General features: G+C 49.8%; 9 protein-coding genes across 20 annotated transcripts; 4 read left to right on the top strand and 5 right to left on the bottom strand.

Moving 5' to 3' along the window:
• The first annotated feature begins 60 nt into the window (after positions 1 to 60).
• On the top strand, positions 61 to 3958 carry LOC1277944 (hepatoma-derived growth factor-related protein 2). Of its 6 annotated transcripts, none has more exons than XM_061662814.1 (10): positions 61 to 85; positions 200 to 498; positions 666 to 721; positions 849 to 990; positions 1277 to 1357; positions 1489 to 1927; positions 1995 to 2132; positions 2214 to 2395; positions 2465 to 2591; positions 2676 to 3958. In XM_061662814.1, the coding sequence occupies exons 2-10, from the start codon at positions 418 to 420 to the stop codon at positions 2840 to 2842; spliced, it is 1413 nt and encodes a 470-aa protein (XP_061518798.1). In that variant the 5' UTR covers positions 61 to 85; positions 200 to 417; the 3' UTR covers positions 2843 to 3958. The 6 variants fall into 6 exon arrangements, with proteins under 6 accessions (XP_061518798.1, XP_061518796.1, XP_061518797.1 ...); XM_061662813.1 differs by having other exon boundaries at positions 75 to 141; XM_061662810.1 differs by having other exon boundaries at positions 75 to 141; positions 849 to 996.
• Positions 3959 to 4026: 68 nt separating this feature from the next.
• Positions 4027 to 6955, bottom strand: LOC5668219 (uncharacterized). Its single transcript, XM_001688985.2, has 4 exons — positions 5409 to 6955; positions 4973 to 5110; positions 4571 to 4901; positions 4027 to 4494 (listed from the first exon to the last, which is right to left on the bottom strand). The coding sequence occupies exons 1-4, from the start codon at positions 5476 to 5478 to the stop codon at positions 4221 to 4223; spliced, it is 813 nt and encodes a 270-aa protein (XP_001689037.1). The 5' UTR covers positions 5479 to 6955; the 3' UTR covers positions 4027 to 4220.
• Positions 6956 to 7758: 803 nt separating this feature from the next.
• Positions 7759 to 17140, bottom strand: LOC3291629 (WD repeat-containing protein 7). Of its 4 annotated transcripts, none has more exons than XM_061662801.1 (14): positions 16511 to 17140; positions 15453 to 16429; positions 15129 to 15371; positions 14842 to 15062; positions 14437 to 14771; positions 14209 to 14369; positions 14055 to 14149; positions 13911 to 13977; positions 13538 to 13606; positions 13046 to 13144; positions 11755 to 11909; positions 10283 to 11674; positions 9955 to 10081; positions 7759 to 9824 (listed from the first exon to the last, which is right to left on the bottom strand). In XM_061662801.1, the coding sequence occupies exons 1-14, from the start codon at positions 16645 to 16647 to the stop codon at positions 9481 to 9483; spliced, it is 4422 nt and encodes a 1473-aa protein (XP_061518785.1). In that variant the 5' UTR covers positions 16648 to 17140; the 3' UTR covers positions 7759 to 9480. The 4 variants fall into 4 exon arrangements, with proteins under 4 accessions (XP_061518785.1, XP_061518786.1, XP_061518787.1 ...); XM_061662802.1 differs by having other exon boundaries at positions 13052 to 13144; XM_061662803.1 differs by lacking the exon at positions 13538 to 13606.
• On the top strand, positions 11909 to 12974 carry LOC1277947 (uncharacterized). Its single transcript, XM_317463.5, has 3 exons — positions 11909 to 12492; positions 12572 to 12692; positions 12758 to 12974. The coding sequence occupies exons 1-3, from the start codon at positions 12433 to 12435 to the stop codon at positions 12886 to 12888; spliced, it is 312 nt and encodes a 103-aa protein (XP_317463.4). The 5' UTR covers positions 11909 to 12432; the 3' UTR covers positions 12889 to 12974.
• A 134-nt stretch (positions 17141 to 17274) lies between the features above and the next one.
• Positions 17275 to 18702, bottom strand: LOC1277948 (cyclin-K). Its single transcript, XM_317464.5, has 2 exons — positions 17725 to 18702; positions 17275 to 17661 (listed from the first exon to the last, which is right to left on the bottom strand). The coding sequence occupies exons 1-2, from the start codon at positions 18571 to 18573 to the stop codon at positions 17386 to 17388; spliced, it is 1125 nt and encodes a 374-aa protein (XP_317464.4). The 5' UTR covers positions 18574 to 18702; the 3' UTR covers positions 17275 to 17385.
• A 200-nt stretch (positions 18703 to 18902) lies between these two features.
• LOC133394087 (ubiquitin-ribosomal protein eS31 fusion protein) lies at positions 18903 to 21959 on the top strand. The gene is made up of 3 exons (XM_061662779.1): positions 18903 to 18996; positions 21137 to 21467; positions 21556 to 21959. The coding sequence occupies exons 2-3, from the start codon at positions 21147 to 21149 to the stop codon at positions 21703 to 21705; spliced, it is 471 nt and encodes a 156-aa protein (XP_061518763.1). The 5' UTR covers positions 18903 to 18996; positions 21137 to 21146; the 3' UTR covers positions 21706 to 21959.
• LOC4578383 (ribosome biogenesis protein NSA2 homolog) lies at positions 18906 to 21959 on the top strand. Of its 3 annotated transcripts, none has more exons than XM_317465.3 (2): positions 18906 to 18996; positions 19893 to 21007. In XM_317465.3, exon 2 carries the CDS (start codon positions 19926 to 19928, stop codon positions 20703 to 20705), a length of 780 nt encoding a protein of 259 aa, XP_317465.2. In that variant the 5' UTR covers positions 18906 to 18996; positions 19893 to 19925; the 3' UTR covers positions 20706 to 21007. The 3 variants fall into 3 exon arrangements, with proteins under 3 accessions (XP_317465.2, XP_061518761.1, XP_061518760.1); XM_061662777.1 differs by having other exon boundaries at positions 18967 to 19039; XM_061662776.1 differs by having other exon boundaries at positions 18990 to 19447; positions 19893 to 21959.
• A 604-nt stretch (positions 21960 to 22563) lies between these two features.
• LOC133394026 (uncharacterized) lies at positions 22564 to 23046 on the bottom strand. Its single transcript, XM_061662342.1, has one exon. The coding sequence runs from the start codon at positions 23044 to 23046 to the stop codon at positions 22564 to 22566; it is 483 nt and encodes a 160-aa protein (XP_061518326.1).
• Positions 23047 to 23224: 178 nt separating this feature from the next.
• On the bottom strand, positions 23225 to 25597 carry LOC1277951 (sepiapterin reductase). Of its 2 annotated transcripts, XM_061662772.1 has the most exons (3): positions 25114 to 25597; positions 24505 to 24839; positions 23225 to 24332 (listed from the first exon to the last, which is right to left on the bottom strand). In XM_061662772.1, exon 3 carries the CDS (start codon positions 24261 to 24263, stop codon positions 23397 to 23399), a length of 867 nt encoding a protein of 288 aa, XP_061518756.1. In that variant the 5' UTR covers positions 24264 to 24332; positions 24505 to 24839; positions 25114 to 25597; the 3' UTR covers positions 23225 to 23396. The 2 variants fall into 2 exon arrangements, with proteins under 2 accessions (XP_061518756.1, XP_061518757.1); XM_061662773.1 differs by having other exon boundaries at positions 23225 to 24839; positions 25114 to 25571.
• Between the last annotated feature and the right edge of the window lie 192 nt (positions 25598 to 25789).

The following is a 25789-nucleotide window of genomic DNA, read 5'->3' as shown; positions in this document are numbered from 1 at the left end:
TCCACGCCAACGTAAACCATTTATGCCAACCGGGTCGCCTTTCCGAAGCAACGGTAACTCATTCCGCCAGCTGTCAAACGATTTGGTACGTCGCGGTGAATTGGTGAATTTCAGCAGCGACCCCAGGCGAAACTGCCAAAAGTTGTTCTTGTGTTTGGTACGGGGAATTAACGTTTGTAACATCGCGTTTTTATTACAGCCAGAAGAAACCGCATCTCTAGACATACGCGGCAAGCGCGTGAACAGCATAATCATTGCAATAGAGCTCAATCGAAAAGTGTGCTGTCGGTTCGGTACGGCCGCTGTGAAGGCGAAGAGACAGCAGAGAAGCGACTGGATTGCGCCGGAAGAGGCATCAACGCTCCGTTTTATCGCCGCGTAAACAAACTCGACGACAGGCAAGCAGCAGCACGCGCGATGGTGGCGTCCAAAAAGTCCTTCGAGATAGGGGATTTGGTGTTTGCCAAAGTAAAGGGCTACCCACCCTGGCCAGCGAAGGTAAGCCAGCGCAAGGGACAACATGCTCCGAACCGCACAGCGTTGTGTGTGTGCACTGTGTGGACGATCCGCGTACACCCAAGCTTAATGGTCCGTGTAACTTACTGCATCGATATCTTTTCTTTTCCGCCATAAAAATGCGACACCACCTCAATCCCCGGGGACAGGTCACGCGGATCGAAAAGAACAAATACAATGTCTACTTCTACGGAACGGGCGAAACGTAAGTAGGCTTGGGGCTAGATAATGCTGTGCGAGGCAGCGGAAGTGCCGGCGGGCGGTGTGCGTACGGCGCCATTTATGTAAGATGTGGCACTCACGGCGGATTTTTCCTGCCCGTTCCATTTTAGCGCCAACATCAAGAAGGAGGACCTGTTCGCGTACGAAACGTCGAAGGAGAAGTTTGCGACGGAAAAAATCATGAAACGGAAGGGCTTCAAGGAAGCAATGCTACAGATTGAATCCGCCCTGAGCGGTGACGATCCAAGCCCTGTAAGTGTGAGTGTGTCATGATGTTGGTTTAGATGGGTTAGAGCAACAGGAGGCGCGTGGGTGGAGCGGGTGGTGGTGGTTAGTAAGAGCAGCTGTGTGTCGGTTTCGGCGCGGTGAAAAATGAATTTTCTTGCGCCATGCTGCTGCTGAGTTGGGCTTTTCATCAATCAGTGATGGTGCGGGAGGAATTATTCGTGCGTTTCAACCACCTGCTTCACGCAAAACGGCCTCTCTGTGCGATGGACAGAACACACACGACAATACTATCGTTTTCTTTCTCCCCTAGCTTGCGTTTGACGTTGCGGCGGTACAATCGGGGATCGATGATATGGCGGAATCGAAAGAAATGTCAATGTCCGCTGCCGAGGCAAGTAAAGTAGAAACGGGATTGATAAACGAACTTGTTGACTTGGCATCAAGTTTTCGCTAATCTTAGTGCCGTTTTGGTGCCGTTTTGGTGCCATTTTCTAATCTGCTGACTCTTTCATCACATTCCAGACCACCTTCGATGAGTCGCACGTGTCGGCGAACTCTACCGTGTACAACACAAGCAATGTGAAGCAGGAAGTCATAGACAAACAGTATGGCAATGAGAACGCCAGCACACCCCAGACGGCTCAAATCAAATCGAATGCAAATGTAAAATCCACTGGCGCAAAGAAAACTGCCGCCGCCGCCGCGCACGCAACCAATAATGGAGCGCAGAAAAAGCCGGACGACGCGACAACGGTGTCGCAGGACAACAGCGGCGGCGAAACGAAGGAAGTCACCAGTCGAAGGGGTAGAGTAATAAAGCAGAAAAGGTTTATGGACGGAGATGACGAGGACAGTGGCACTGGGGCAGGAGCGCCGCCAAAGAAGAAAGCGATGACTCTTGCACCGGCGAAAGCGAAGGAGGCGGCTACCCCTGCTGCGACCAAGAAGCTGAACCCGTTCGGTATGTGGGGGAACTATGCTCAAATCAAATCGCATCCTCAAAACTCATTGTTTGCACTCTTTTGCAGAAAAAATCGCCGATGAGCGGCTATACCTGTTGAAGCTCGAGCGGCAACTGGTGGAACTGAATCTGGATATAAAATCGTCGGTGAAGCTGAATTGTGCCGATCCGGAACGATGCGTCAAGCTGATGGAACAGTATGAAAGTAAGTGCCGAGGAAAAAAAACGGTCCACTGGGCCAACATTGCGGATCTCAGTTTAACGACCCTTGTCCTTTTCGTTCTAGATTTGAGCGTTACTTCGACGATCCTGAAGAAAAATCCCAACTGCGTCGAAACGATGAAGAGGTTACGAAAGTACGTCGGCAATGCGAAAGCGTGGAACATGGACGACAAAGAGAAGCTTCAGTTCGATTTCCAAGCGCAGCAAATTCGGAACAAGGCAGAACAGATATATTCTCGCTTTAAAGTACGCTCAGTACGATAACGCTGTGTGCAAGTGCATCGTTTATTAATCACTCTCTTTTCACCGAATTAGGTGATTTTGGGAATGACGGACAGCAGAATGCCTTTCTGGGAGTGGTTCCGGCAGGAGGTAACCAAGTTCGAGGAGGCGGCGAAGAACTTGACGACCGAGGAACTTTTTATGCTCGTTGACGAGAAAGGTAACGTAGGAATGACGCTTCCCTTTTTCTATTATTGTGACATCCTAATGTTGCTTTGATGCTTTTTTTATCGTCACATTGCAGAATTAATTCAAGACGGCCAACAACAACTCACCGAACCGGCCAATGCCACTACGGAGCTAAACGAGACGACCAATAACGACCCGTCACCGGCAGCTGAAGGTGGTGCGGAAGAGGGATTCGAAGCTCCGGCACTAGCTGAAGCAAGTGCGGAGAAACCGGAAGACTAGAAACGGCGAGGTGCTTGTATAGCGGATCTATCAACCAATATCCACACAAACACACATAAACACACCTCTCGACACGCAAGAGCCTAGGTTATTTAAGCAAATTATGAATTATCATTAGTCTATGGTGGTCCTGAATCAGAGCGATTATCAAGCCGTCGATTGTTAGATTTGATTGTTTCTTGACACTCTATATATAGCTACGAATTCTGTTTTCGTAGCTTTTAGTATATTCTGTTTTCGGGCTCATTGCTGTGCGGCATTGTTTGGGCGAGCAGAAGAAAAAGGTTAACGACGCGACGACACGCGTCCGTCATCCCATGTGCAAGAGCTTTCCTAGTTCATTTTATGTCCCGCTGCCTGCACCATAGACTTTTCTTAACTTTTTCTTTCTTTTAAACACTTAAGTATTTTAAAAATGTTTTCCCAATTCGATAGAAAACGTGTAAATTGATCGCGAAAGTACTATTTTTTTTAGCTACGGCTCTGCAGCTGTGGGAACATGTTGAAGATTGTATGGAAAAGAAGCTCACTTCTGTTTTTGATCGCCGAAAGAGCCCTCAAACGAACACAGTTTACCATCCATCCTAGATGTGCGTGCTCTTGAGCATGTTCCATCAACATGATTGGGTCGTTGTTTATCAAAGACCTTTTCTTTTTTGGGGGGTGACTTAATTTCTTACACTGATGTGCGGTTGTAAAAGTGCGCCAAGAACAGCATCCGTTCTCTTATTCAAGGGCTTTCGATACAACACATCAGTGTCACTCATAGGTAGCTGACATGGCACTCAAACGTGTTAACACAACGTGTACAATAAACACAAATAATTAGGACACACACACACACACACACAGAAACATTCTGTAATGAATGAAAATCATACAATAGACTGGTAAGCACTCTATCCCACAACTCACAAACCACAGTAAAGCAATGCAAATGAGAGATGTACATGCTCAGAACGCTTTCGAACGCTATCTTGGGCGAGAAGACGGGGGCAGAACGAAGAAAACGATCTGGAAACGTGGACACACACACACTAACTAAAAGCGTGTTGATTAAGTTACTTTATGAAATAAATGCTACACAAACGTTTTGAGAAGAGAAGAGCATACGAATTTGGCGGAGAGACTATTTTTTTCTCAAGACAAAAGAAAGAGGATACAACGAAAGAAAACAAAATATTAGGAAAAACTAAAAGTATGGTTGTGATTTATTTTCGCACACACACACACACAAGTGCGTGACATGCCTTCTTGTGGGTGAAATATAACTTACTACGCATTAAAACCTATGAAAATAGTTGAATATCTCCTCCCCCGGTGGACACACTAGGACGCTCTGAGACATTATTACCGACCAAGAAGCATCGAGCGATGCTTACTCTTCCTCCTCTTCCTTCTTATCACTGTCTCCCTCGCTGGCAGCGCTGGCGTCCGTTTCCGCGGCGCCACCCTCGGCCGGCTTCTGTACACGGTTCACCGAAAGCCCCAGCCAGTTCGAGATCATGGCGATGCCCTCGTCCGTCGATTCGCTGACCGCCGCCAGAATGTCGGCCGTCGACAGGTTGTCCAGCAGCGACAGCGTAGAAGTACTGTTACTGGCTGCCGGCTTCTCCTCTACAACGGCCACCGCCGGCGTAGTCGGTTCCTCGCTGCAGGTAAACCGCGCGAACAGAGCGCAATGCGCCAATTAGCCACAATCAGAAAACGACAATTTCCATGCCTTACCTTTCGCTGGGAATCTGTTCCTTGATCTGCTCCTCGGCCGACTTAATCACCTCCATGCCCTTCGGACCCATCCGGAAGCAGCCGAGGGGCAGCTCGATCTGCACGTCGCCGAGCAGCATCGGTTCGAGCTGCAGGCAACCACGCAGACCCTCGTCCGTCGGCAGCAGCTCGCTGAACCGGGCGCACATCTGCGCCAGGCTGGAGAACACGTTCAGGCAGGTCGGTGGCGGGTCCGGTCCCTTGACACGCTGGCTGTGCAGCACGCTATCGCCGTAGGAAACGTTCAGCGCGATCCCTTCGTCGGCGGAGAGATACTTTAGCCGCACGCAACCTACACGTGGCGGTGAAGTTTGTTATAGAAAATGTGTACCAATGTCAAGCGCGTTCTTCCTGTTATCTTACCAGGACCGCCGAGATCAATGAGGGTCATGTTGAAATCGATGCAGCATATGCAGGAAGGTCCATTGCACAGACAGTTGCTGGGGCCCACTTCTTCCTCTTTGGCTTCCGCTTCCTCCTCAGTGGCGAGTGTGAGATAGTCTACAACGCGCAAAAGGGATATTCTTCAGTACATCGCATACGTATTCAAGTTAACAGCTTCGAAATATACTCCTAATGAAGTTTGAGCAAATTCAAAAAAGTTGATAAATTTCAAACCGTTTTTCAGTTGCAGATTCCAAAAATTCCAAATATTTGCAAGAAATTGAACGAGGTTAGACACAAAATTACGACAATGGAGGAAAAAACGGACTAAATTTTGTTTGGGTTTACGATTAGTCACGTCTGTTGGTGAATCCCAACCCGAACCCGCGCACTCGGTCCGCCTTTCCGTACTTACCCAGTATGCTGGCAGAGAGAGCGGCGGAGCATAAATAGGTCAGTAAGAGGAATAACAACAATTTCTTCATTGTACTGCGGGCGTCTTTCCGTATGCTCTCTTAACTCCTTGGTTGTGTGTGTCTTTGTCTGCCTCCTCTTAGGACTTGTTCTCTTTGGTAGCTTTCGGAGCAGCGTTGAGAGCGTTCCACGCACAGTCGTCTCTACACCTTCCAGCACCTTCTATTTCAATGTGTATTGTAAGGCGGCTGCCTTCGGTATCTTCCCGTCAACCCAGTCGACCCTCGCCGTGGTCAAGTTCACACTTTCACTCGGATAAACAATATCGCTTTGCGTTGTACACGCCGAGCTCGTGTCGCCGCAAACACGACAATTTCTACAAATTTGCAAAGTAACACGCACTTGAAGAATGGGGAGCATCTGACGCTACTGCTAACACCCGCCCGCCGTCCAAGATGTCCGGGAGAAATTGGAGAAATGGACCGACTCGACTGCCGTCTGAATCACGACTGCGGCTAACCCGTTCCGTGGCCCGACCGGGAAAGCTTTTACACTATGCCTCCCTCTCACAGCCCCTCCCATCCCCATCCGCCGGCCACGAAGAGGATGACGATGGGAGATGAAATGTGCCGAGAACGGTGCGCGAGTAGGACACCGAACGTCGAAGAAAACGCACGGAAGGAAAACGAGATATGCGCATGCATTGGAGGATGAAGTGAATGGCTTATGGGGGAGAGGGGGCGGTGTGTCGGAGTGACAGGATCATTGGGCTGGCGACCCAACTGCCACCGAGTGCAACGGGGAGGGGGCGAAGAAATTTCATTCACTTCTAGGGCCGGGCGATCGTCGCTTGTTCGTAGGTTCGTCGCTGGTAGAACTAGTGCGCGCGCGCGCGCATTCAAGTTGTTCGTTGGACGACGCCTCCAAAACGGGGAACCGCGCTGAAGACGACTCTTTTCTCCAGGCGAGAGGTTAACAGCCTTTCCCGGACCGGTACTGGCAGACGAACACAGATGAAGATGCACGCGTAATTTCCATTCAGAGCGTCACGGCACGTCATCGAACGTGCGTGGAATGGATGGCGCGTTGCACCGGGAGTAGCATCGTTAACAAATTATGTGATAATCTACGGACATTTTTAGTTCGCTTTCTTCTTCGCCCTTCTTCTTCCCATGCCTACAAGCTTCGGGAGAGCAATGGGGAGATAAAAAAGCGTAAAAAATGAAAAGTGAATTGATCTATGATAAATATTTACCTTCCAGGATTGCATAGTAACGATTGCTCCCTCTCTCTCTGTATCCCTCTATGCACCCGTTGCCTTTAGAAGCTTTGGGGTAAATGCACAAGAGATCAGCTGTTTGTTGGCTTTGGTTGCTTTGATTTCAAGGGCTCAAAAACGGCTGCTGCGATCGTGTGCCTCCCTGACAGCCCTGACCTACCCCTATAGGATGTGAAATTTAGGTCGAGTGCAGTCTGTGGTTCGTGATTTTGTATTACTGTTTCCCGCACTGGAAACGGCACTGGTATTCTGACCTCCAACTTGATCTGCAGCATGCAACGATTCCAGGGAAAGCTCCCATCTTAACTGCTGCAACGTGAGTGCTCCATTTTCATGCTCCCTTAGCATGGAACGGGAAATTGGTTTAGCTCCTTTCGAAATTTCGCCTACCCGAGCTATTGACACGGCGCGACCCGGCACAGCTCGACAGATTAACCCAATACAATCGGGTTGGATTAAAGTTAATCCACTTCGGTTGAACTGTCACGACAGATTGATTTTTCAAATTCCAAACTCTTGAGTGTCTCTGGAAGAAGCAAAGAGCTGTTTAGAAGGTTTTTGTCGTGCACTGTCATTCAAATTGGGCTAAAACTCCAATTTTTCGAGATCCTGCCCTTGCATTTTGCTTTTTTACCTTTTGCCACTGATCTTCTCCTAGACTAGAAGAGGTGTAACCCCCAGCCTTTATTTCTATCCCCAAAATGGGGTGGAGTTAAGTTACTTATCACTTTTGACGTATGGAACCGGGTTCCAGTTTTAGATCAACAACCGCTTACTACGATCGTCATGCATAGGTAAGCGAAGACAGTCAACGATAAGGTTGATGGTTTGAAGCGTAAAGCGCAGTCACATGGTACCGTGAGCATGGCACAGGTTAAATGCAAGTTGTTAATCTGCAAAAACGGTGAAATTGCTCATTCTTTTCACTTCAATTGTGCACGAGACGATGTATCTCTGGTTCGGTTTTTTGTCAAACACGGCCGTTAGTAGTGAAAGTGGGTGCGCACGAGACATTTCGTTCAAGGTGCGGAGGATATGGATGAGTAATAAATGACAAGCGCTCAGTAGTGTATTGTCTTTCCGTTTCATAGATTTATTGTTTTGTTTAATCGTTATATACTTTGCAATATGCTAACAAATAAATTACACAGGTTCTTATACATTATTGCGTAGTTGTGTGTATGTGTATATCTGTGTACTCGGACGAGAGTAATACTTTGTCAACATGGTATGGGGTTAACGGCCCAGTCGGGCCGGGTAGGAATCCATCAACTTTGTTTCGGGTTTAACATTCTATGCGATTAGTGTTTCGTGTGAGTTTTCTTTTCTTTTTAATCATTTTAATCTAATAATAATCGTTGGATTTATATATCAGCCATAGGACTAACGGAGAGCAAGCGATAGCCACAACGAAATTCCGTGAAGCAGCGATGTTACAATAAAACGACCCTCCCTCCCATGCGTGATTCTTTAAGTATAATAAACACATCCGCCCGCCAGAGGTCACTGCCCATTAATACCTTTCTGCTGCGCAGCTTTAATCTGCTGCCAATGCAAAAATATGGAGGAAACGGCAAACAGATTGGCCACAAACAAGAAGAACAAAAGCATCCGCCCATCCCCCGAGCTGGCATGACATGATTTAGGTCACAATCTACCGATCCCCCAAAAAACCAAGGCATACAATTCTCCCAACGGACAGAATCTACGACGTTGTTCGCCCAGCCGGATTCCCTTCAGGGATCAGCAACAGCATCAGCAGCAGCAGCAGGGCAACAGGAAACGTCGCTTCTCGAACGAAAATATATAGGTCAACTAGAAGAAGATCGAACCACAACGCCTGGACGCACATCGTCCGAAAACGGTTGGTTATCCAAAATCACAAGATTACGTTTTGTATGCCCTCCCTTTTTCTCTCTCTCTCTCTCTTTCTTTATCCCGCGCGACTCCCCTTCGTTCTGGTCTTTCGGGATTCCGTCTAGAAAGAAAGGTGGAGAAGCGAGCTAATTTGCATAATTATATAAGTTCATCGCGTCATAATTGGAATCAACGCCGCAGGTTCGCTGTCCAACCGTGTTCTTCCATCCAACCAGGTTTGCCCGTTTCGTACACGGTGTGTATCATTTTTGCAACGAAAACCGGGTCCCCCAAACTGCCGCTACAGATTAGAAGCAGAGGAAGCAAAATGACATAGCGAAGGTGAACAAACTGAATGTCTTTTTGGTTTGGTTCACCTTCCTTTTCCCATCGAATTCTAAAAAAAACCATTTAGTTAATGCAATTCCTCTGACAAAACGTTATCTCGCGGTGCTCGAGTTTCGAGTTGTGGGCCACCTTTCACTGAACCATGATCATGCCCTGCCACCGATGATGATCTTCTTTCCGTTTTGCTGCAAGAATGTCGGCATCGGAGACGATGACGATGCACAAGTGTGACCTGACGCTCTATCCATCTGGACGCTGCTCCACTCCAATAATGCTTGCGCTTTCGCGGGAATATTGCTAATACAATCGATCTCGACCACTATATATCATTACTTAAGGAAGGAATAAACTTACCAACAACTCAACAAATATATGTGCACGTAAATATTCACACCCGGTTAGGCAATAAAAGAGCGGGAAGGGGAAGCGGGTTTGGTGCGCTCTGCAGTGTACCACCGATCGCAGGCGCATTTACAAAACCAAATCAACAGTTCGGATCGTCACGATTTACCACCTAAGCAAATTGAGCTAGAGAATAACTAGATAGATGTAGATTGCGGCGGAAACATGCGGTCAAACATGCGTCCGTTTACACGTTGAACCGGGTCTCGGAACCGTCCGCTAGCATCAGCGTGACGGTGCGATTGTTGATCCAGATTAGCTTGGCCAGCCGCATCGGGTTGAGCCGACCGATGTCCGGTATCGGTGCGGTCGAGTAGCCCTTGATGCAGCGCGTCTGCGATTGACCCAGCCCAAACATGCCCGCACTCGTCTGCCAGAAGGAGAGCCGATTCTCGGTACAGGAATAGCTTACCAGAAACTTGCCGTCCGGGCTGAACGCGAGCGCCGTCACCTGCTTCGTGTGGGCCGGTATCATCTGGCATTTGTTTTGCCGCAGCTCGTAGATCGCTAGGTGGCCGTTGCTGGCACCGACTGGATCGGTAAAAAGGGATGGAAGGTGATAATGACCATTTTAAGATTTGATTGCAAATTAATCACACACTATGGTTTGCTGTAAAAATGCTTTCAGCGAAAGTAAATGAATTTAAAATGGAAAACTCACCAGCGATACGGCGCGAAGCGCTGCAGTGGGAAACTTGATTGAACTTGCACATCAACGGACTGACCTCAGCGAGGCCTTTGTTTTTAAGATCGCCTGAGTCTACACAGTGAAGCGTTATGTCCATCACCTGTGGGTAAGTGTTAATAAGAAGGGAAATGAAAAAAGAGCAAATAAATGCGCAAACGTCACAACGCGCTAAATTGCTGGAACATCGTGACACAGAAATTATAAATCAGTCTGACTGTGTTGAGTCCCATCTAGTTGCAAGCAATTAAATAAGCCGCTTCCGCATCATCCCAGTACCCTCCAAACCCCATTCGCCACCTACCTCAACGAGCAGATTAGAGATCTCCGTTTGCATCTTATCGATGAGCATTTCGACACACTGCAGTATCTCCCGCTTGGCCCGATGCAGCACCGACTGCGTAATGGGGACGCTTATCGCCTGCGCATTCTGTTGCATCGTGTTGTAGCGTGCCACCTCGCGCGCCATCGTCGTGATGAAGGCGGCCGGCCGCGCGGTCGCAATCAGGCGCAGCGCATGGCGCGCCGTCCGGCATGCGTCGGCCTGCGGTGTCAGCGGCAGCTTGTAGTTCAGGCTCGGTATCAGCCGGTTCGAATCGCAGCACATCTCGAGCAGCCCCAGCAGCACCTTGCTGACGTCGATGTACGGCTCCCAGACGGTGAAGCCGCGCCCAATCAAATCAATCGCCGCGCGGCGCAGCGGCGTAAAGGCGGGCAGTTTTTGCGTCGCCGGTGCCAGCAGCAGATGCGTGAGGGCCATCGACGTCGACCGGGCGAGATTGTTATTGCCGATGCCGAACCCTTCGACGACGGAGCTCTTGCGGCGGTTTTCGTTGCTGCGCTTGCCGTCCGTCGCCGAAATGTCCTGCCCGAACTCGGCACCGATCACGCCGAGCAGTACGACCGCGGTGGTCTGCTTGCGCTTCAGCTCCGCCAGGCTGGACGGTTTCCGCACCACCTCTTCCTCCTCCTCCGACTCTTCCTCGTGCTCCAGGCCCGGCTGGCCGGTGGGACTGGAGGTGGGCGAGCCGGCATTCGACTGTCCGGTGGCGGGTGCCTGCTGCACGATCGGTTCCGTGTGCGTGTACATCGGCAGATACTGGGCCCAGCTTTCGACCAGCTGCTTGCGGCCCTTTTTCCCCATCCGTCCCAGCTCGCCGAGCAGCAGCTGCTGGGCTGCCTCTCGGATTTCCAAACAGTGGTGCTGCCACCTTCTAGCCATCATCTCCACCTGGGGGCGCTTGAAATTGTTCGCATCGAGTGCGTCGATCTTCTCCGGCAGCAGGAAGCAGTGATGCGTTGACAGCAAACTCCAGCCCTGCTTGATCTGTGCCTGCTGCTGGGTGAACGCTTCCTCCTGCTCCTCCTCATTGCTCCAGGTGGCTCGGGTTGACTGACGGTGCAGCTTCCGGGCCCGCTCCTGCTCCGGTATGAAGGTGGCCATATTCATCGACATCAGCGTGTTGGACATTGCCACCATCGCCAGCAGGTGGTTCGAGGTAAGGGTCGTGCTCAGTTCCCAGTGCAGCCGGGCAGTGAACAGCTTCGTTAGGCCCTCCTGCCGGAACTGTTCCGGCGTCATTGCTGCCGTCTTTAGCTCGTCCGCCGTTGAGTTGATAACGATATTGTTTTGCCACGTCGGCAACAGCAGCGACATGTAGCCTCCCTTCGATAGCACTCCGAACGAAACGGGAATCTTGGAAGAAGCACCGTTTGTTTCATGTTACTATTACGGCCGTTCCACAGAGTGTGAGAATGTGGCTCTTTGCTACTCACCATGGGACGCAACAGCCCGAGCTGCGTTTCACACACTTTGTCCAGGTGCGGATCGAGTCCCCAGGAGTGGATTAGCGACAGTAGCAACTGTGCCACCTCCATCACGTGGGTCGCTTCCATGCGGGGGGCAATTTTCTTCGTAATGTCCGAGGAATCTGGAAATCGAAAACAAATATCATCTTGTTTGCATTCACCGTAACTGGCCACGGGTACATCGATTCATTGTGTGTTGCGGTTGCGTTTGCGGCGGGAAATCACTGATGATGTTGTGTCTTCCAAATCGATTGCTTAGACAAAAGCAATCTTTCGTAGAATACTTATTTTCGTACTAAAATTCCAAACCGATCGCAAACAACGCGAGCAGCAAGGGTGTGTAGTTGCGAATCACTATTTACTTTCGTTCGCGACACACACGTGCGCTTATCAGCACAGAACTCGGTTGGAACAACTTCGCGCCGTATTTATAAAAGTGCAATCTGCACAAGCGAAACACTATTTGTCTTCCATCAATCACCGCGAGCAGTGCGCGATTTGTTGACTCAGCGCGATCGCGAACTAACGCGCAGTATATAACGCGAGAATCTTAGACTTTGAAATCACAGTTCGCCGCAGAACGCGAGAGCAACAGCAAAGGCAAAGTGCAAGTTGCGTTCTTAACCTATATCGGTCAACGGCAATATGGCTTCGAAGCTGTTCGTGTTAGCCTTCCTGTGTGTCGCTTTGGTAATGGTTGTGCAGGTCTGAATTAACATCTATCGACATAAGGTGATACCCGTATCAAATAATTTGTGTGAATTGCTTTCTTTTCCCCATCCAGAGTGCACCGCAGTATGCCCGCGGCGACGTGCCAACTTATGATGAGGAAGATTTTGACGAGGAATCGTTAAAGCCCCACTCCTCATCGTCAAGTGACGATGGTGAGGAAGAGTTTGATCCAAGTAAGAACCAATGATTATGGACGTTTATTATGAACGCTAGCCCACTAATGAACGTTCGTTTACAGGCCTTCTCGAGGAACACGCCGACGCTCCCACCGCTCGGGATCCCGGAAGGAACCCGGAATTCCTCAGAAATTCCAACACTGACGAACAAGCATCTGCTCCGGCAGCGTCTTCTTCGGAGTCGGACGAATAATTGCAGGAGCATCAAATATGTTATATCACGGAATATGTAGAACACATTTAAGCATCAATAAAATTACAGAAACGGTATTACACCTAGTTCACAAAAATTGGCTTGAAGGAATAACAACACAACAGACACTGGTACAAACATCTATGCCCTAACTTACCCTTACCGGTTTCTCCGACATTTTTCACGACGCTTTCCAGCTTTGCCTGCACCTTGGTTTGCACATTCTCCGCACCTTCCTTCATCTTAGCAAGGATACCTTTACGCCGCAAAGAGATATACCAAACAAACATGAGTATAATACGCAAACAATCATTTTGCTGATTGCTAAGAAATTAGGGAATTAATAAATTATTATACAGGGACAGCAAAATGCAACATTCTAACTAGCTATACAATGAAAAGCATAACATTAAATACACATTCAAATAAACCACAGCTTCTAGTTTCCCAATATGATTGCCATAAGAAAAAAAAATCTATTAATTTTTCTTATTATAAAAAAGGAATTTAAAAAAAACAGGGAGGGAGTTTAATAATCGGCAAATCGGGGCATTAATCCCGCAAAACAACAAACTGAATTCACACACACATACACACTGTGCTAAAGCTGCAAAAGCTACAAAGGCAATCAACGTGAAATGTAACAAACCATGTTTATCTTTCTCTTTTAGTATTTTCTCCATATCGCCAGCCTTATTTTTAACGCGTCCAAAGAAATCTATACACAGGGATAGTGTGTGCATACGGAACCGTAGCAAAGTGAAGGTAGGGTAGCAGTTTTGATGTATTGTAGTGAGGGTTGTGTGTGTCCAACGTTCAAAACGATTTAGATTACATTCAATTAGCACATTTTTACACATACAAGAGGCCGCGTGGAAGAAAAAATAGAGAAGAAGAGACCGTGATGTGAGACACCATAGAACCATCGTATTATCAGATATACTATCACCGGGACATTGCCATTGGTAAAGGTACAGTCAGAACAATGGTAGAATCACAGAACGCATGTCACGTGTACATACCTGATATTTTCTTTCCAGCATCGGAAGCATGGCTATCGGTTCCCGTTGGGATCAACAGTCCTTCAGCCTGCAAACAGAAGAAGGATAGAGTGCGGAACTGAATAAACCGAAAAAACACAAAAGCATTTATTCTCCCTGGCTTACCTCTAATGTATTGGGACTCATGGCAGCATACTCTTCGGCGTGCAGTTCAAATATCAGTCCTTCGATGTCAAAGAAAAGAATATGGCTCTCGGCGTCTGCAAAATAGCGAAATGGTTTAATATCGAAATGTTGCACAGCTTGAAAATTGTCCTACCTTTGGGATTGGTGCGCAAGCCCTGAATAATCAAGGGACTGCTTCGGTTCTTCATTAAAAAGTCACCGTGCTGATTGTTGTGCGCATGAAGCTGCTGCAGCTGATGTATACCACGTTGGGTAGCGTGACGAATCGCGTTAATGTTCCGGTGCCTCAAACCTCTGCAAGCATTGCATACGTTTTTAGCAAGAAATTGTCAAATCACACAACCATCCCACTCTATCATACCTGAAGAAATGAACGGCCGGGTTGGCCAGTCCCATTTCCGACGTCGATCCGGTGCTGCTACCCGTCTCGCCGCTATTCTCGTCACACGCGTTCAGCACCTCCTCGGCAAGAATGCCGTGCAGCACACGGTCCAGGTGGCCAGTTTCCATCTGCCATACGTACACCGTACCATCGGAACAGCCGACGATCAGGAAGTCATCTAGCGGACGCCACTTGATCGAAATTACCGGAAACAGATGGCGACTGGCAAGTGTGACGCATTTTCGTTCCTGCAAACTAAGCAGCGTGACCGAGTGGTCCGAAGCTACCGAACAAATGCATTTAAGGATGCGAGGCTGAAGTGGAAAGAAAGACAGACATTCACCATAGCAACGATCGAAGCAAAACGAGGACGTTCATACTTACACTGCACGTCGGTGGTGGAACTAGCAGCTGGGTAATCTCTCCCGCGTGCACACAAAATCTGTGAATCAGCGAACCACTGTACAGATCCCAGAGACAGACGGCGAAATCCACACCGCCGGACACGAGGTGAGATTTATCATAGCGCGAATGGGCCAGCGACGGACAAAGCAAACAATTGACCCTTCCACTGTGTCCGTTTAGGATTTGATGCGGCGGCCAGTCTGCAAATGAACGGGTTCATGAGCACAAGGAGCCTGCGTCACGATCTCCGTCAACTAAATACTGACCACTGAATTGCTGATGGTTTCCATGAAGCAGATGCAGCATTACGGTCTGCGTAGCCGGTACGATAATGATGCTTCCGTCTTCCCTACCGACTACTAGACGGCTTTGCTGCGGTAAGTAAATGCTGGCGGTAAGTTTGATCATCGGTTCGCTGTTTTGATAAAGCTGATCCAATATTCCCACCGGAAGGGGGTTCATTTTGTTCCACGCTTCCAGCAGCGAGGTGCAGATGGTTGATTCCAGAGCTGAAGAGATTAAGATGAATTTTGTTATATCCGCCGCATAGTACACTTCTCTCATTTCTCACTTCTCTCATTCCTACTTACATGCGGGATGTTGCTTCTGCGTTTGTATTTGCTTAATCTGTTCCATCGAAATATCCGGCACTGCCCAGATATTCACGTAGCCTTCGGAATCACCCCGCAGCAGATACTTCTGCGTCTTGCCGCTCCGATTGGAGGTAACCAGCTTCATCGTCGGCGGACAGGACAGCGGCTTTTCGCCCGTTTGCGACAAAATGCAGTACAGAAAGGGTGTATCCTTGCCAACGGACGGGCCGTGGAAGTCCTTATTGTCCGGGATGCTGTTCGCGGGCAGGCGGAACAAGTATCCCTTGCCTTCGTCCGACCACAGGATGACCCGATCGTTGGACAGAAAGTCGCCACCCATCCATCGCTCGCCGGAGGGCGAAATGACGCTGCACAGCACGGTAAAATCACCCGCGTCATATATCTGCCAGTACTTGGCGCACACGATCAGCACCGTGCGCTGGTTCTGCGAGCAGCAGTTCATCGTGATCGCGTTCAGGCAGCGTATCTGCTTCGACTCATTCTCGTAGATCGGTTCCGAGTACTTGTTTTCGTTCCCGAGCAGCGTCCACACTTTCACCGTGCCGGTGGTGGTGATGGCCAGCACAACGTCGTCCTTGCGCTTCGACGGCCGCAGCACGTGCAGCGCCGATATCCAGTCCGGGTTCACCTTCGAGCTGAGACAGAACAGCACCTCCAGGCTGAACGGATCCATCACCATGATTTCCGCATAGTACCCGTTGCAGAACAGCCGGATGTCGTCGCAGTTGGCCATGTGGTAGGCCTGGATGTTGGTGTGCACCTGCGGCATCTTGATGCTTTCCGTGCACTTGCCATCGACCAGGTCCCACGTGCACATCTCGCCGTTCTCGGACGAGCTCACCAGGAAGTTGTTGTCCTGAATGATGGACGCGCGCGTCAGGCATAGCACCGGTGCCGTATGCCCTACCAGCAGACATCGCGGTGTCATTTGCAGCGTGTCCGGGTCCACCTGCCTGAGTAAATTAAAAACAATGTCATTACTAACCCCGTGCGCCAATGTCACGCGCCCGCAGAGCACACACACGCCTCATTACCATAAACAAATCTGACCGTCGTAGCAACCCGTCGCAAGGATTTTCTGGTCCCGTGACAGAAACACACTCGACACGCAGTGTGTAGGTGTGTTGGGGCCCCACAGCACCACGGGCACGACCAGGTTCGTGTTCAGCATGGTGGCTAATCGCTTCTGTCCGCACTAATAAATGGGCTTTTGCCTGTGAGTGAGTTATTTCCAATTTGTCGACCCCTCGCCTTTTTTTCAGCACCAAATCACGGGATTACACTGTTTTCAGATGCATTATTTACAAATCAGCTGTCAAAGGTGGGGTGGCGTGTATGATGGTGTGTGCGCGTGTATGTGTGTATTGTTTTTATTGATTGGGCTGGCACTGCACGCACGATTTTTGCCCTTTAGCGCACGAAACCACAACGATACGCGCGACCCTTTTACAGTTTTTGCTACCAAACTGACTTGGCAATGCACAGCAACGTTGGTTGGTGGGAAATTGTACCGTTTTCTAAGCAAAAATAGCGATTTTTCTCACGACGAAGCTTGCACCGTCCCGAGCTACTGATAAGAAAATTTTCACTTTGACAGCTGTCACCGACTGCGACTCGAAGGCGAGAAATGAGCTGAGAACGTTGCTGGGTGGAAGGTTTGTTTTGTTTCGAAATTCGCACCTAGCATAGAATTGTTTTGAAAATTATGCAAACCGTATCATTCTTGCATGCATGAACCCTTCACGGATTTTATGCCTTGAAAAGCTCCAATAAACGTTACACGACACACACCGACTTGTTTGCATTTAGAGTTCAAAGTACTTTTATTCTTTCACATAGTTCGTTAGTTCCCATGTTCAGCCCCCCCCCCCCCCCCCCTCTCCCCTTTACTTATGCTAGCGACACACTGCTACTGAGGTGGATAGTAAGGATTCCGGCCCGGCGGTGGCCCGGGGGGGTAGTATTTGTTGGCGTTCGGGTGTGAATAGTGTGTCCAGCCAGCGGGCGGTTGGGGTGGTATCACTGGAGGCATCGTTACGTAGGGTAGTGGAGGTCCGTGTCCTTGGGGTGGCATCGGCGGCATCGGATATGGCGGATACGGATAGTGTGGATTCTCTGTCGTGATATGCTTGGGGATGGGATTTGCTTCTACCACTTCCGTTGGAGGCATAGGCGGTAGCGGGGTCTGGAAAAGAAGTAAGGGTCATGAGAACCCAATTCATTAAGTGATAAAGTGACAACCATTTACCTTGACTGCAATGTTGGGAGAGTTTTTGCTGGTGATGGGCGAAATATTCGCACGCTTCATCGGGGGCGATGCTTTGCTGGGCGGTAGCTGGGGAGGACTCTTGGACGGTGCACTTTCGGCCTGGGAGGGCTGGTACAGATCCAGCACCTGGTGGCATATCTCTTCCAGTATTTCCATCGTCACGTCCTGCACGAACATGTCCCACCATTTCAGGTGCTCCGGCTTCTTACCTACCCATTCGACGACCGTGAACTTGCTGAGCTTGCTGGCCAAATAGATCAGCGCTACGGCAATGATTTCCGGCTCCCACTGGATCGACACGGTCGTGCTGAGCGAATCGTTCACAAAGTTCCACGCCATCTGGACCATTTTCTGCAGCTTGGCCGAGTCACCCTTCAGACATTTGGCGTACTTTACCAGGAACGAGTACGGATGCTCTACCTGCAGATCGAACTTGATCGTTTGGAGCAGGATGCGCTCCAGTGTCATCACTTCCTCCTTTGGATCATCACCGAACGACTGGAACTTCTCGTCCGACAGCAGTCCGCGGGCTGTTTTGATGATGTCCTTACACTTCTTTGGCGTCTCCTCGACCTTGCCGGCTAGGAACAAGCAGCAGCTGGCCGTGACGAAGCGTGGGAACGTTCGGAATGAGTGAAACATGTAGAACCGATGAAAGTAAACAACACCCGTGGCCACCGTGTTGTGCCCTAAGCTCATCGAGGCGCCGGCTTCCATGATGAATCGGGCGCCCTCTCTGCGGTACCGCCGTTCGGTCTCGTAATCGACGCCATCCCTCGCCGAAGGTGTGTTCCGCAGGTCCTTTTTGTCGTAGTACCAATTTGGCATCGTTAATGGGGGAAAGCGGGTGCCTTTTTCGTGTATTTAGCAGAGAATTATTTACGAATGCGCTCTCTTTGTAAACAATCCACTGACATATGGAAACGTTTTGACAGCTGAGCAGAACGGTTGGAACAGGGTGACTGCGGAAAAATGAAATTAATTTCTTTTGAAATCGATTCTATCGATATTGTAGTGAATGTAGTCCTCTCGCGTTTTTCAAAATTATTTTCAATCTCGTTCATATGCATTAATATTATTTAAACATTAAAAATCCAAATTCAGTTACAAAATCGCGTTGACGTTTGCGATTGCTGCCCATGCAGCAAAGCGGAAGCAGCACGTGAAGCTGTCATGTCAGCGAATCGTCCGCAGGCAGCGCTGCGGTATCGTTTCCGCTTTCTTTTACTTTGTGTATGGTGTCAGAGTAAGGTGAGTTTGTGAGTTGTTCCCGGGAAAAAGTCCATCTTTTGTGGTAAAGTTCATCAAAATAGCGTTGATAGCGTTGGCAAAAGTTGTTGCCAGCCTGAGCAAAACGGATTTGATTAAGCGTTGTGTAGTTTAGGTGTGAAAATATTGTAATATTGTGCCGGGTGAAGTCTTATTCCCCGACAGCAGCAATACACGGCACATGTGGAACGCAGACGTGTGTGCGTGAAGAGCAAGTTAAGGCAGGGAACGAAGCAAAGTTTGGTTCAGCTGGCTAGGATAGTTTTAAGTCTAATTTCTCTTGGGTTACTGTGAAGAATACTTTCGACGTGTTGGGGATCTTTGATAAGGAAGGTGCACGGCGATCGATTGCTCTCCCGGGGCAACAAGGCACATCTGTGTGTGCGTGTGTGTGTCGTATAGCGGCAAGAGTCTCCGACGTCTGGCGGTGTGGGTAAGTGTCTTAGCCCGGAATGAGCCCCGATGAAAGCCTTCTTTATTTAAGTGAAACATGTCGAGTATTCGGACGCAATATCCCTTCCAAAAATTCGCATAATCCGATAGAAACAATCCCGGCGGGAAAGCGGAACGCGCGACCAAGTGCCGAACCGTGTGATTGGTGCGTGCAATGCTCCGTCACCCGTGTGTGTGTGCTGCTTGCGCGTGTAACGAGCCCAATAGGGAGGGAAGCACGACAAAGCGGTAGAGTGTGACTAGTGCGCTGGTGTGTGTGTCCCTGGTTGTATCGTTGGATTGGATTTTCGGAAGTGATATTGTGGTTTCGAATGCTCTTCATGCACTCGGTGGTTCACTTAAATAAAGTTCAGGCGATTGTGTGGGTCCAGCGACGAAACACGTTCTAACGCTCACCTTTACCCTTTCCATCTCTCCCGTTTCAGCCGGTACGCTCACTCTAAGCAACATCATTCACCATGCCGCAGAACGAGTATATTGAGCGGCACATTAAGCTGTACGGTCGCCGGCTCGATTATGAGGAGCGCAAGCGTAAGCGGGAGGCTCGCGAGCCGAAGAAGCGCGCCGCCATGGCCCGCAAGCTGCGGGGCATGAAGGCGAAGCTGTTCCAGAAGCAGCGCCGCAACGAGAAGATCCAAATGAAGCGCAAGATCCAGGCGCACGAGGAGAAGAAGGTGAAGAAGACGACCGAAAAGGTGGAGGACGGTGCGCTGCCCCCGTACCTGATGGATCGTGGCATCCAATCGAACGCCAAGGTGCTGTCGAACATGATCAAGCAGAAGCGCAAGGAGAAGGCGGGCAAATGGGACGTGCCGATACCGAAGGTGCGCGCCCAGGCCGATGCCGAGGTGTTTAAGGTGATCCGGAGCGGCAAGACGAAGCGCAAGGCCTGGAAGCGTATGGTCACGAAGGTGACGTACGTCGGCGAGAACTTTACCCGCAAACCGCCCAAGTACGAACGCTTCATCCGACCGATGGCGCTGCGTATGAACAAGGCGCACGTGACGCACCCGGAGCTGAAGGCCACCTTCCATCTGCCGATCATTGGCGTGAAGAAGAATCCCTCCTCGCCGATGTACACGAGCTTGGGCGTCATCACCAAGGGTACGGTGATTGAGGTGAACATTTCCGAGCTCGGTCTCGTCACACAGTCCGGCAAGGTGGTGTGGGGAAAGTACGCCCAGGTGACGAACAACCCGGAGAACGACGGTTGCATCAACGCGGTATTGCTGGTGTAAAGCAGCGGCGGAGGGAACGGGGGGAAAGGGATGATATATTAAGGGAGGGGAGAGGGAATTGGTCTGAATTGGATTTGTCGCATCCGGTTCAAGACGGACGGCGTAATTCTTCAGCAGTGATAGTGCGCTAGGTATTAAGCTTTTCTTATCTAAGAGCAGGGATAAGTTCGAATCAAACAAATCTCTAGCGTAAAGGAGAAGGCACAGGATCAGGATTTTTGTACAAACGAAACAACAAGCCCTGAATAAGAAAGGACCGTTGAAATATGGCGCGCTACATTGTTTAGCGACCGACAATTTAACAACGCTCGTGTTATCAACTCGCATTTTGATGAACGAAACACTCTCTCGGATACGGAGTAGTAGAACAGGGGGAGAGGAATTTTGTATTCTATCGTTCTAACCAATATTTACCCCGCTTGGGTGTGCAGACGGTTCAAGATGCAGATCTTCGTCAAAACCCTCACGGGTAAGACCATTACCCTTGAGGTCGAGCCCTCGGATACGATCGAGAATGTGAAGGCGAAGATCCAGGACAAGGAGGGAATCCCGCCAGATCAGCAGCGTCTGATCTTCGCCGGCAAGCAGCTGGAGGATGGCCGCACGCTGTCCGACTACAACATCCAGAAGGAGTCGACCCTTCATCTGGTGCTGCGCCTGCGCGGTGGTGCCAAGAAGCGCAAGAAGAAGAACTACTCCACCCCGAAGAAGATCAAGCACAAGAGGAAGAAGGTCAAACTTGCTGTCCTCAAGTACTACAAGGTAAGGGGCAATCAGTTCATTATTCTTGTGTAACGCAGATTCACTTAAAAACAATCACTTATTCTATTCTCCTTGTCCCCTGGCACAGGTCGACGAGAACGGAAAGATCCACCGTCTGCGTCGTGAGTGCACCAGCGAGTCGTGCGGTGCTGGCGTGTTCATGGCTGCCCATGAGGACCGTCACTACTGCGGCAAGTGCCACCTGACGCTTGTCTACTCGAAGCAGGAGGAGAAGTAAAAGGTGAAAGTGGCGTGAGCGGAGGGTGTACGGCGCGCTTGGCCGTATCAGTCTTGAACCCCAACCACACCAACCCCCCTCCACACGTGTAAGAGGCGCGTGCTCGCTTCTCAGGTTGCTTTTCCACTTCTTCTACCTGAGTTTAGTGTAATCGATGCGGCAGCGTGTTGTCCTCTACACGGTTCCACACAAACTGGAAGGGAAAACAATAAAGATGATACGGCTATCGTGTCCTGTATTACATTAACATCTAACCTCCTGTCTTTTGAATGGTACGCGAATAACAATATCACAGATTTGAGGAATGTTTGGAGGAATCCTTCTTTGCTCTTACGTCCTCAAGTAATGAAGGTCAGTCCCTTGGAGATTAGCATTAGTCCTCGATATCCTTAGCATTGCATTGTAGTAGGCTTAGTATCCGAAAATGCTATCTCACTCACACGTCCCCTCGTTCAGGTGTTATGGTGAGTTGCAGAAACCCATGTAACATTCAGAATTTCAAGAACTTCTTTTCGGACATTTCATTGCTAACACTTACAAAAAAGTTTCGTACGATGATAGTGCTCTTTAATTCGTATGCATGTTAAAGTTAATCCTCAACAGTTCTTAAAATATGTACAGAAATGATAATGAAGATGATGATGGCGTCGCGCTATCGTAAAGAACCCTATATTGGATAATTAGCCTAGCATTGGATCATTTGACTTGGCCACACGTAAATTTACCGAGTTAACACACCCCGTTGTTCAACACAGTTAAAACACCACACATTAATTATCTCTGGATAACAGCTGCTAATAGTTACATCAATACAGTTACCCCCAGGAACCCGTTCCCTTCCCATGCCCATCCCCCTCCCTATCGCCGTGCATTGTGAATATTGACCGTCGTGTACCAGTTCAGCCGTATCGTGCCATTCAGCATCCTTTCTCCCAGCTCACCACCGTCCTCGTCCTCGTCCTCATCGTACTCGCCGTCCTCGTCGTCCTCATCGTCCTCCTCCTCGTCGTAGCTGCTAAAGTACTCGTTGTCGTCGTCGTCCGTCTCGTAGTCATCCCACAGATCATCGTCCACGTCGTACTCCTCGTACGAACCGTCCAGATCGTCGATCTGAATGTCACCGAAAGGGCCGCCACCACCGCGCTGCAGCTGCTGCTGCTGCTGCCGGTGTGGCAAATCGTGCAGCGCGATCCGCTCCGTGTGGATGTTAATTTCGATCTCGCCGCGATAGTTCAGCACCATGCAACCGACCATAATCAGGGCGGGCAGGGCGACCCGATTCTTCCACGCGAGGTTTGTGAGGAAAAGGAACGTGCGACCGAAGGTGGAATTCAACAGCATTTTGCCGCTTGTTTGCTGCTGCTGCTACTAGGCGCAACCTCGGTAATACCATGGAGAGGAAGCAGAATCTGTCGTGAGATGTGGAAGAAAAGAGAAGAGAAAAAGGCAAACTATCAGCCACAAAGGAGGTAGGAGCGATAGAAAAGAAACCAGAGAGACACACACACACGCAACATCGTCAACAAATGCTAAGCAGCTCTTTGAGAGCGCAAGCAAAGATAGCTTTCTTCTTTATTTCCGCAAGCTTTAAGCGATTGCACATCGATTGCCGCGCGCACGTGGAATGTATACGTAATACGAGAGAGAACGTGAGAGAGAGATTCATTCCTCCCCCCCCCCCCCCCCACGAATCAGTGATCGTAGTAGTCGACGTGATCTCCCGATTTGAACAGTCCGTTCTGGAGGATGTGTAAAAATTTGGCCGTCGTTTGGTCGGTCGTAAGTATGGTCGTGGTATCGCGCAACCCCTTGAAGTAGTCCCGAATTTCCGGCGCATTCGAGTTCGCCTGCAGATCGACCGTCATGTCCGTGTCGACCGGACCGGGCGAATAGTTGAGCACGGTGACGCCCGCGGCCGCTTCCTCCTCGGCCAGCACGCGGAAGTACATCTCGCGCGCCGCCTTCCCGGCACAGTAGTACGTCATGCTCTGGAACGGCACCAGGCACGCTTTCGAGGTGATGTTGATCACCAGCTTCCCCGGGACGGACTGGAACTTGCGCAAAAAGCAGCTGTTCAGCACGGCCACGGTGAACACGTTCGTGCCGAAGTACTGCTCCCACTCGGTACGGTCGTCCAGGTCGGTCGCCTTCCGGCCGATGTTGCCCACCGTGCCGACGTTGTGGATGACGCAGGCCAGCCCGAACCGGTCCGTCGGCTGCTTGCCGAGCGATTTGTCCAGTATTTCGTTCAGCAGCTCCTTCGATGCGGTGGCGAGATCGACCGAGCTCGTCACCACGGTAACGTGCGGATTGACGGCCAGTATCTCGGCCCGGGTGCTTTCCAGCCCGGAGGCGGAACGGGCCAGCAGCACCACCACCGAACCGGCCTTGAACTTGCGCGCCGTCTCGATGGCCATCTTGGCGCCGATACCGCGCGATGCTCCCGTCACGAGAAAGTACGCCACCTGCTCGAGATTGACGGCTGTCGTCGTCGTCGTCGTTGCTGCCGGCGGGGTTGCGGCCGGGGTTGTCGTCGAGGTTACCGTCTCGGAAGACATGATTGGGGTAGCGCTTTTACTGGATTGGATTGCGCTACGGTAGGGCGAAGTAAAAGCGCTCAAAACAAGCTAACCAAGAAAGACACACACACACACATTCGTATCAAGCACTCTTCTATTTAAAAGGCGTTCGTTAGACTTTTGAGAATGTTAGTGCGTTTTTTTTTACACGATTAGTCTTCACACATACCCCCCTGAGAAAATAGATGTAATTCCAATGCTTTTTTACTTGCACACTTACCACAAATTAAGCAAAGTTCGCCACTCCCGTGCTTTAGCGTGACGTCGAACTTTCCGTGCCACTCTCTTCGCCTTCGCGTGGCTCCTCCTGTTCGTCCGCCTCGAGCTGTAGCTGATCGTGCTGCACCAGTTGCACAACCTCCGCCTGGGAAAGGGCCTGCTCTGGGCGAATGAATCGCAGCAGCTCGTTGCTGTTGACCGGTTCCTCCAACTCCAGATCCGCGTCCGTACGCAGCGCTACGTCGCCACCGAGCAACGATTGCATACAAGCTTCGCGACGTTCGGCCAGCTGCTGCAGCACGCCCGGATTGGTCCTCAACCGATGCAAACGCTTCTCTGGCGGGCAGAGATGGAATAGAAACGGAAACGAATGGCGCGGATGCGTGAATTCTAATGGCTTCTAATGCTCAGCCTCTGTCCGCTACAACGTAGTAGCTTGCGTTCATGACGCTTATCAGCCATCGCGCCGTGCGGACAAGCACCACTATTTTTTCTCTTCTTTTCCCTCTCTCCCAACACGACGCGTTTTCACACATCTCTCTCTCCCCACCCCCTTTTATACATTCTTGCATGGAGCCTTTCTAATGTCTAATGTCGGTTGTTTCATTACCTAATGTAGCTAAATAGTTGTCCGAGTCCGGAAGACGATTATCTTGCGGTTGTCGTGGGTTTAGCGGTGGCTGCTCGGGGATGAAGTTATCTTCAAATTCCAGCGAATCGGTAGCAACAATGGTGGTGCTGGTCGGGTCCGCTGGCACTGCTGCTGCGTTGTTCGGTGGCGGAATGTGTTCGCTAATGGCTGCTGGGGTGCTGTTGTTGTTGTCGCTAAACGATTCACTGCTAGCTTTGCTGTCCTGCGTCACCCATGGGTCGGCAAAATTCATTGTATTTTTTCGGGCCCACAGCACCGACGTTTTTCACCCACTTTCCTACACAACTGAATCGATTTTACACATTTGTTTACGGGGGTGGGATTATTGTAAAACTTTCGGTGCCCAAAAAAAAATTATCACCACAATCGATTGCACTTTTTACAAGGCGTTCGGGGAAAAAGGGGGGATAAAAGAAACGCAAATGTCATCACGCGTTGCAACATTTTGTGCAGTGAAATAATTCGATCGCGTGAAATATTTCAAGCGATGCGGACAATATTTAATAAACTACCGAGTGTTAGCTTCTTTGCAAAGTAAATCGCGAGTTAAGATGTTTTTTCATAGTTTAATCACTTCAGCACAGTGCATTAAATACGTTTTTTCGTTATTTTCCCGTAACAAAATTGCAAAACC

Source organism: Anopheles gambiae, chromosome 3 (genome assembly GCF_943734735.2).
Source record: "Anopheles gambiae chromosome 3, idAnoGambNW_F1_1, whole genome shotgun sequence".
Taxonomy (NCBI): Eukaryota; Metazoa; Arthropoda; class Insecta; order Diptera; family Culicidae; genus Anopheles; species Anopheles gambiae.
This window is presented reverse-complemented; position numbering and strand designations above follow the sequence as displayed.